The 9,739-nt window shown below is 34.4% G+C and overlaps 1 protein-coding gene across 2 annotated transcripts; it reads right to left on the reverse strand.

The window, feature by feature from the left end:
- LOC130998822 (LRR receptor-like serine/threonine-protein kinase ERL1) lies at positions 1 to 2,126 on the reverse strand. 2 transcript variants are annotated; one of them, XM_057924230.1, is made up of 2 exons: positions 595 to 2,126; positions 1 to 260 (listed from the first exon to the last, which is right to left on the reverse strand). In XM_057924230.1, exons 1-2 carry the CDS (start codon positions 1,785 to 1,787, stop codon positions 203 to 205), a joined length of 1,251 nt encoding a protein of 416 aa, XP_057780213.1. In that variant the 5' UTR covers positions 1,788 to 2,126; the 3' UTR covers positions 1 to 202. The 2 variants fall into 2 exon arrangements, with proteins under 2 accessions (XP_057780213.1, XP_057780220.1); XM_057924237.1 differs by having other exon boundaries at positions 1 to 2,125.
- Positions 2,127 to 9,739: the final 7,613 nt, after the last annotated feature.

The raw sequence follows: 9,739 nt of genomic DNA on the forward strand, positions 1-9,739 counted from the left end.
TGATGAAAATAGCAATTATGTCATTATACATACATTATACATATGATGTATTGTATGAAAAGATATCATGTATTACAACATAAAATATAATAGTACAAAAATAAAAAAATATGCCACATAAAAATGTGGATATGACGGAATAAACAAATACTGATATAGCATAAGCTAAACTACAATCTTATTTCTAAATCACTAGAATATATCACCATTGCCATAAATATGATAATGAGCGCCTCCTGACAACTCCCAACGTCTTTCTGCTGCTAAATCAATAATTAGTCATACACGCAATCCCCCCACCCAATAAAATAAATAAACATAGGCTAATTTCCCATTATAAAAAAATTACATATATAAAAGGAGCCTAATGGCCTAATTAGTCTCCGATTGATTTTTCTAGAAAAATAAAAAGAAATAAAGCAAAAAATACCATAAAAAACCCAACTAAATGTCATTTTTTCCTATTTTCGGATTGATTATCCACAATTATATTTCACAATCACGCATTTCACCAAAAACAAAATAAACGAATAAATGAATTATTGTGAAGTAAAATTAGTCCCACCAAAAAGAAGAGAGGATTAGCCATTTTACCCTTTCCACTCGATGCACTGCGAAGTAGGCCTTGATTTGTCCGGACCCGCCTTGAGCGGACATGGCGTGTCTACGGGCAACACCATGCAGTTATACTGTAGACACAGTGATGAGCTCAGAGGAATCTCCACCGTCGGATTAATCTCGATCCCACTCAAAAAATTATGCTGTAAATACAACACTTGTATGCTGGCCGCCAATAACCGGTCCACTATGCTGCTCGGAACCCGACCGGTGAACCGGTTGTTGTTCATATACAAATTCTGTACTGTTGAGAACATCGGCGATATCTGCCCCGACAGCCGGTTGTAACTGAGATCGACGGTCGCGATCGTCACCTGATCAGCCGGTTCGACCGCCCCGAAGAGTTGGTTTCTCTGCAGCTGGAGGTTGCTGATAGGGAAACTGAATAGCTCGACCGGGATTGAGCCGGTCAACTGGTTCATGCTGAGGTCGAGGTAGCTCAATTTGTTCAAACCGGAGAAAACACGGTCTAACGAACCGGAAAGGCGGTTCGACGACAGTGAAATGTACTGGAGCGATGGGGGGAACCCGAGCGAGGAGATCGACCCGGCTAGGTTGTTATGCTTTAAGTCGAGTCGAGCTAGCTCCTGAGATACAAACGGAGGAATCGAACCGGTGAGGTGGTTGTTGCAGAGAACGACGTTAGCTAACGCCGGCAACGCTCCGACAGGGCGAGGGATAGCTCCGGTGAGCTGGTTAAAGCTGAGGTCGAGGGTCTGCAGGCGACGGAGCTGGCCGAGGCCTGCCGGAATGTCGCCGGAGATGAAATTGCGGCTGATGGCGAGGAATCTGAGGGACTTGAGCTGGGACAGAGTGCGGGGCAGCGAGCCAACGACCCGGCCCGGGACGATGGTGAGCTCGGCTAGGGCGGAGAGTTTGCCGATCGCCGGGTCGATCCGGCCCGATAGCCCGGGCGACCCAGCACGGGGGTCGCCAAGGTTGAGGGCGATCACGCGGTCGCCGTCGCAGAAGACGCCGGAAAAACCGCAGGGATCCGCTGTGAAATCCCACGAAGTGAAATAGTTGGAGCCCGGCAAATCGTTCAAGCTTTTTCTGACCGATTGTAATGCCAAAAAATCATTCGGGTCCAGCAATGCATGCGCCAGAAGCCCGCATTGCAGTAGCGAAATCAGACATGCCCAAAATGTAGAGAGATAAGCAGTGTGCATCCTGCACAGGAGAGAGAGAGAGAGAGAGAGAGAGAGAGTGGGGTTGATTGTTGCGGAGAAGGTGGGGAAAAGGTGAAATGGAATGCACTGCAGATATATCGTTGTAGGCGTAGTGTTTCTCTCTCTACTTGAGCGGGGAGAGAGAGAGAGAGAGAGATGATCAATTATTGAAGAATCAAGAAAATGGTGGGGTTTTTCGATGGTTTGGGAGAAGGAGAGGAAATGGAAATGAGCTGCAGCTTGTTGTTGTCGTTGTTCTCTCTCAGTCTCTCTCTACTTGCAGGTTTATGTTGTCGTTATTTTCTCTCTCTACTGTGTGTTGTGCGTTTTTGCGGCAATTACAAGACGGATTTATTGGTATTTTATTTAATTTTCTACTTATTTTTTTGTCGTTATGGGGATTTAGGGGTTGATTTTTCATTTTTCCGCAATAATTTAATGCGAAGTTTTATTTGTTTAATGAAGGAGGTCTGGAAGACAAACGGTTGTCCGAGCCTACGTGGAGATGAGAAGCCTAAGGCTCGGATAGACAGCTCATTCTGGGTTTTGTGGGTGCGCTTGTTTTGCTCGAACTACGTGGAATTGGAACCTTTATTTTTTATTTAAGCCAATGAATGTTGTGAATTTGTCATTCTATTTCTTATTACGTGATGCAGTAAAATGAATAATCTTACGTGAACGTGCTCTGATTAATAAATAATTACGTTCTATGTAAACAATCTGTAAATTAGATGAGAAGTAAATTAACTTTAAAAAAATTGCAACAAAAACTTTTACTTATATTTCACCTACGAATTAACCATTTTGGTTGACTTTGCGTTGCAGTCTACTCTTTTTACATAACAATCCAATTTTATTTAGTTGTTTCCAACTTTACGATAATTTTGAGTGAATATATTGAATGATATTTTCACCTCTTTTGATAAATTATTTATTAAATCGTAGTCAGAGATTTATTATAATGTCGTGAATAATAGTACTTGAACATTGATGTACCATTATGGGAGTGGTCTCATCATTAGATTCTTAGGACCCGTATCATTTATATATGCCTAATAATTAATAATTGGGTAAATATTGTAGTAATTTGTTTATTTAATAAATATATACATATAGTATAGCGGAGTGAGCAATATTCATTGCAACTGATTCGTCTTAATAAGTTTTAGTACGGTTTCAACACTTTCAACCAATAATAATAATAACCAGGGGCTTAGCCCACTGGCCACCGGGTCCTCACTTAAGTGAAGTGACCCGGGTTCGATCCCTCTTGGGAGCGAATTGGAGATTGGAGTTATAAGGTGGATTTTGGTGAATGGAGAGATAAGGTGATTCTTGGAGTGGATGGGAACTAATTACTAACATCTAACATGACTTTGTCCGATCAAAAAAAATAAAATAATAATAATAATAATAATAATAATAATAATAATAATAATAATGTGTAAAAGCATAATTTGCTAATAACAAAAGGCTCGTAACTTTTCTATCCAATGTCACTTTCCAATTTTTGCTACTTTGATGCTATATATTCAAAGAGGTCGGCTTGTTTTTCGTTTAATGGTCTGTGTTTTGTAAAATAAATTTATTGGTAGAATAAGGAACCCATGTTCGCTATTAGGGATGGCAACGGGTCGGATCTGGACCGGGTTTGGCCAATACCAGATTCAGATCCGTTTTCATATACTAGATCCAGATCCGTGGATCTGAAAATTTTGGATTCAGATCCGTCAGATCCGCGGGTCCACGGGTCCAAATCTATGGATCTACTATTTTTAAATTAAATTCAAAAAAAAATCACAAAATCAACAACATCTAATGTTTATCATGAAAAAAATCAAAAAATCAACAACATCTAACAACTTATAGACTAACATAATCTAACAATAAGCTTCAAATCAATAATCAGTCCAACTTATAGAAGCTAACAGAATCAATCCAAAATTCCAAATCGAATCTATCAATGGCTGACCAAATCAAGAAATTAAGATGCAAAATTTCATTCATAAATGGCTGACCAAATCAAGAAATTAAAATCAGTCCAAAATTGAGATCCAGATCCGGCGGCGGCGGTGGTGGAGTCTGGCGGCGAACGGTGGAAATAGCAAGCGGCGACCGAAGATGGAGATGGGCAGCACGCGGAGTCTTGCGAGGCTGTAAAAGAGAGAGGGGGCGGGCGAAGTGGAGAGGAGGATGGACGTGTGATGTACTGTTGTCCCCGCATTCGCCGGCGAACTGGATCGAGAGGGAAATGAGCAGGGCTCAGGCGCCCAACTGGAAGGAGGGAGATGGGCTGAGGGCGGCGGGCAGGCGAACTGGAGAACTGGAGATGAGCAAGGTTCGGGCTATACTGTTGTCCCCGCCTTCGCCGGCGAACTGGAGAGGCGGCAGCGGCCGAACTGAAGAAGAGGATGGGCTGAGGGCGGCGAGCGAGATTAGAGAGTGGAGAGGGAGTGAGGGAACAAGAAGGGAAGTCAGATGTTGGAGAAATAATTTAGAAACTAGGGTTTGTATATTAATTTTAATTTGTGTAATATTTTTAATTTTAATATATTTAATACTATTAATAAAATAAATATAAAAATAAATAATATATATTAAATAAAACGGATCCATGGGTTGGATCTGGGTTGGATCCGGATCTCAAATTTCAAGATCCAAATCTAGATCCGTTTTTAAAATTGAGATCCAGATCCAGATCCTCGGGTCCAAAAAAATGAGATCCAGATCCGTAAAAACGGATCTGGACCGGGTCCAAGATCCATTGCCATCATTTTCGCTACGCCGCAAGTGTACAATGTAGTTGCAATATAAGGAAAGCAAGGTCATATTCCATAAGGACTAGTAGTTCAATTCTAATGATTATCATAATTCATTGCAATAAGGCTATTTAGACTAAACAATAAGGTGATTGGTTTGATTATCTAACTAATTACTTAACAAGTTCAAAGACAAAGTAAATCAAATAAATAAGGTGGATTAAACAAGTGATAAAGGTACTGATTTAGGGACTAGGCATCAATGGACAAGCAATAGACTTCAATTAGCTCAATATTAATCTTGATGTTCTTAATTATCTAGAGTGATCTCCCAACTAGTTATAGCCCCCTCCCGGACGACTAAAACGGTAGATTACGGGTCATAGTTGCTGTCCTCGGTCAACTTCTAACCTATAACTCCCAAAAGCACACAAAGATCGACAAACTCTCACTCAACTCTCAACCTCCCGGTTTGTTAAGTCGATATGTTTCAAGCTCCTAATCTATTATGATTATCTTCTCCTGATTCAAATCACAAATTAGAAATGTATAGAAAGTGGCCAACAATCCATATAAGATATAAACCTAGGGCTTGAAAAGATAATAGCAAATATTAGCAATAGAAACAACAAAATATATATTGAGCATAATGTTCAATCCATTACAACATCCAAATAGTCTAATCCCCAAATCAAAGGGGGATTTTAACCTAACATGTTCAAACTCAACAAATTAACCTAAGTTAAATGTGTACATAGAAGAAAGAGAGAGTAAGAAAAGACAAATCCTATTTATGAGCTTTTTCTTCCTTCTCTCATCTTCAATGCTCTTCAATATTGGTGGTTGGAGATATTGATGAAGGCTAGGGTTTAGTGTGTGGAGGATTGGGAGTGATGGAGTTGGTGTGTGTAATGAATGATATGAGAAAGAGAGTTTTGGGGCTAAAATTTGCGTTTGGGCCCGCAAGGGGCAGATCCCCGCCTTTTCACCGCGGCTGCGGCATGAACCGCGGCCGGAAGAAGGGAGGCCCGCGGCCGGGACCGCAGTGCCTAGTCCAAAAGCTACTGACTTGCGCTCCCAGTGAGCCGCGGTCACCCCCACCCGCGGCCATTGCTTCTCCTGCGCAGCCGACTTTGGTGGCTCGTTATCCCTCATCCGAGCTTCGATTCCAGCGCCGTTTGCGCTCATGGATTTCTCTCGAGACGTACTTCAATCTCATGTCTTCACAATCCTCTGATTGGTCCTCGATTTTCCCTGAAATCACTCCAAAAGCTACACCAAACATCACATCTCAACAAAACTCAAAATTGGGATTCAAACACATATTAACAATCAATTAATGGGGAAAAATGACAACTCATGTGATATTGAGGTAGGAAAATCATGTTTGTCAATCCATCGTTTAATTTGTATTAAATGAAAAAATAAAATCTACATGAATTCTTTTTTCGTAGACGACATATCTATATATTATTATACGAGTGAAAATTTAAAATGCCTTATTCTTTAAGTTCTATAGTAAAAATGTCCTCTTTTATAAACATAAGCATTCTATGCCCTATTCTTTAAATACCATTTGATTTGATGGGTTTGCTTGGTTTTTCTGTGAAAGTCTTATACATTTGACCGATTTGAGAGCTATCAGTTATAAAAGTCAACGATTTAACAACTATCAGTCAAGAATGCATATGAACGATGGGTGGCTAGATCATGTGTCCGTCCGATAAAATCATGTGTCTGGTCGGGCGGATACATGATCTAGCCACCCACCGATCATATGTACTCTTGACTGATAGTTGTCAAATCGTTGACTTTTATGACTGATCGTTGTCAAATCGGTTAAATGTGTAAGACTTTCATAAAAAACCAAGCAAACTCATCAACATCAAAGGGTAAAATAGGTACTCACATAATTAGGGCATAGAATGCTTTGTATGATAACTTAGGGCATTTTTACAAAAAAAAAAAAAAAAAAAAAAAAACTTAAGGAAGTGAGCATTTTGACCTATTAACACTTATTATACTATGAAATGCAGTTTTTCAGTATGGTCAGTGTTTTTGTAAAATAATTTTATTGGTTGAAAAAGGAACCTATCATTTAATTTGTAATAAATGAAAAAATAAAACTTAATTATATGAATTTTTATTTTGTGGACAACATATCTATATTATTATACTATGAAAATGCAGCTTTCAATATTTTTTTTATGTAATTATAATAATTAATTAGGGCAATATATAAGTGAGAGGAGAGACGGGAAAGGAGAAAAGACCGCGAAAAAATTGAAAGAGCAAAACACTCACCGGAAATAAGTGAGATAAACTTTCAATAATTATATTTTATTTATTTCAAATTAATTTTTTATTATTTTTACGTGAAATTAAAATTTTTGTCATGATTTTAAATTTAAGATATACTATATATATATAACATTTTTTATGAATAAAATAAATATGCAATATAAAAATCTTATATGGACCATAATACGATCTTTTTCCAAAAGAATGTTATTCCACTATTTATTTCTTAAAAATTGTCAAATCTTATTCATGAAAAAAATACTCAATATGCATATTAGCTCACAATAAAAAGAACTTTTAAATTTTATTCTCATGTTGCTATATCAAATGAGATGGTAATTAATTAATTAAAAAATTTAATTTTTGTTGATGATATATTATAACAAATAATGTACATAAGAAAATATTCCTAAATATATAATATTAAGTTTTTATTTTTTTGTTAAATTAATAATTTGGTTTTTACTTATAAGTTATATTTATTTATTAAAAATATCACTTAATTTTTATAATAGTTACTAGTATTATACTAGTCATGTATAACCAAAACAGTTGTACTGCGCATAAAAGCATATTTAAATCTATGTACTTATTTTATTTTCAAACAAAATTGTAGATTGTATCTCTGTATTAAAAAAAGAAAATGAATCAAAAAGACAAAAAGAACTCTTACACCAATAAAAGTGTACCAAATATTAAAGATATCTTAAATAAATGCAAAATTATTGTACAACAGTTTCTGAAACAATAATCTATAAGTGCAGAAAACATTAATGTTTTTAATATTTTGCCATCTTTGGAATAGTGAAAATTATTACTGCCATTACAGTTACAAGCTGTGTCGGATTTATTATGTGCATATTTCAACTGTTGGTAGTTTAATCAACAAATTTTCGAGTGGCCCCTCTATGGCTCTATTAATGAAAGTTGTCCACCAAGACCTTGCTTTATTAATTCGTGATTAAGCTTGTGAAGTAATTTGATTTTAAAATATTAAATTACTTTGTTTTTTTTAAGCCAAGTATTAAATTACTCAACTAGACAAAGTCATACTTTTCTCTGTTTCAATTCAATAAGTCACGTTTTTTATTTAAACGTCCTTTTAATAATCTATTTTCTAAAATAAAAAATCATGCATAATCTTGTGAAGCTGTCCTTCACGAGATTTAATTTGTTGTAGGGGGTTTAACCTGTCCACTACAAATACTTATATTCATATAATTAAATTTATATTTAATGATATATTTGTCTCCAAAAAGGGGGAGTAATATTCAAATTTTGCATAAATATGTAAAAGTTGAAGAATAGTTTCTTATTCCTGGAAAGTTGACAGTGAAAATTGGAAAGCTTTATGAACAGATAACGTTGCTTTTTTTGTTTATCTCGTTTTTTTCCCTACGTTTTCCTGCTACTACTGGTTTTATTGTAATTAAATTCAAAAATAATGCTAGACACACATAATATGTGCACACATAATACCCTTAAAATTTTATTACCTAAATTAAATTATAATCATGACTAAATTACCCTTAATTTATATGAGAAAGTTTTTACAGATTTTATTTCTTTTTTCAACTTTGATAATTTTGGAAAGTTATTGATTTATTTCCTAAAATATGGCCACCTTTTTTTTGTAAATGATATGTAACGATATTGTTAATTTTTTTTCAAATTGGAAAGTTTTTAAAGATTTATTTTTTATATTTATCTATAAAGATTAATCATTAAAAATAAACATTCCTTAATTTAAGCTTTGTAAATAAATGCCCTAGAAGTAAACGCACTAGGTATATGGTCACCTTTTTCTTTTCTTTTCTTTTCTTTTTCTTTTTATTTTTATTTTGGACTCTAACTAGATTTTTTTCTTTATCTTTTTTTGAAATATGGCCACTTTTGTTTGCAAATGATATGTATTAATATTATTATTTTTTCTTTATTTTATTTAATATTATCATTTGGATTCTAACTATTAATTTTTTCTTTCTTTTTTTATTTTATTTTTAAATATGACCACTTTTTTAAAAATGATACTGTATAAATATTATTAATTCTTTCTTTATTTTATTTAACATACAATTTTATACGGTCAGTTTATTTTGTCATCTGTTTTTTTTTTTTTTAAATTCTCCACTTTTTTTTGGAAAATGATATAGTATGTATCAATATTATTAATTTTTTCTTTATTTTATTTGACATACAATTTTATTTGAATTCACTAATTTATTATTGAGTTGTCGATGTGCTCAACGCATGACGACATTATTCCAAAGCAATTATAGTAATTTACTTTTATTTTTTAATTTTTATTTTGATGTCCCTAATTTGCTATGATTTTTTCGTTAACCTATACCTTTATGAAATAATCAAATAAAGTAGCTACGGTGTGTTATCATTCAAACCATTAAAATAATTTCTTCCTATTTTATAGTATTTTTTTATTTCAAGTTCCCTTTATGAAATAATTGAAGAAATTAGCTAGCGTCATTTATCATTCGTACCATTATAAAACTCCTTCATATTTTATATATTTTTATTTCATATTCACTAATTTATAATGTCCTATTATATAATTTCATTGAGAAAACGATCGATGTGCTTAATGTATGGGAGTATAATATATTTTCTTATAGTATATTTGTATTGAATTGTAGATGCATGTGACAACGAATGACACTATTCCAAAATAATTATAGTCATTCATTTTTATTTTCTAATTTTTTTATTTATTTTCCCTAATTTGTGATGATTTTTTCGTTAATATATACCTTTATAAAATAATTAATCAAAGAAAGTAGCTAAGAGTGTGTTATCATTTGAACTATTATTACAGTACTTTCATATTTTATATTTTATATTTTATAATTCATTATAATTCCATTGAGCAATCGATCG

Source organism: Salvia miltiorrhiza, chromosome 1 (assembly GCF_028751815.1).
Source record: "Salvia miltiorrhiza cultivar Shanhuang (shh) chromosome 1, IMPLAD_Smil_shh, whole genome shotgun sequence".
Taxonomy (NCBI): domain Eukaryota; kingdom Viridiplantae; phylum Streptophyta; class Magnoliopsida; order Lamiales; family Lamiaceae; genus Salvia; species Salvia miltiorrhiza.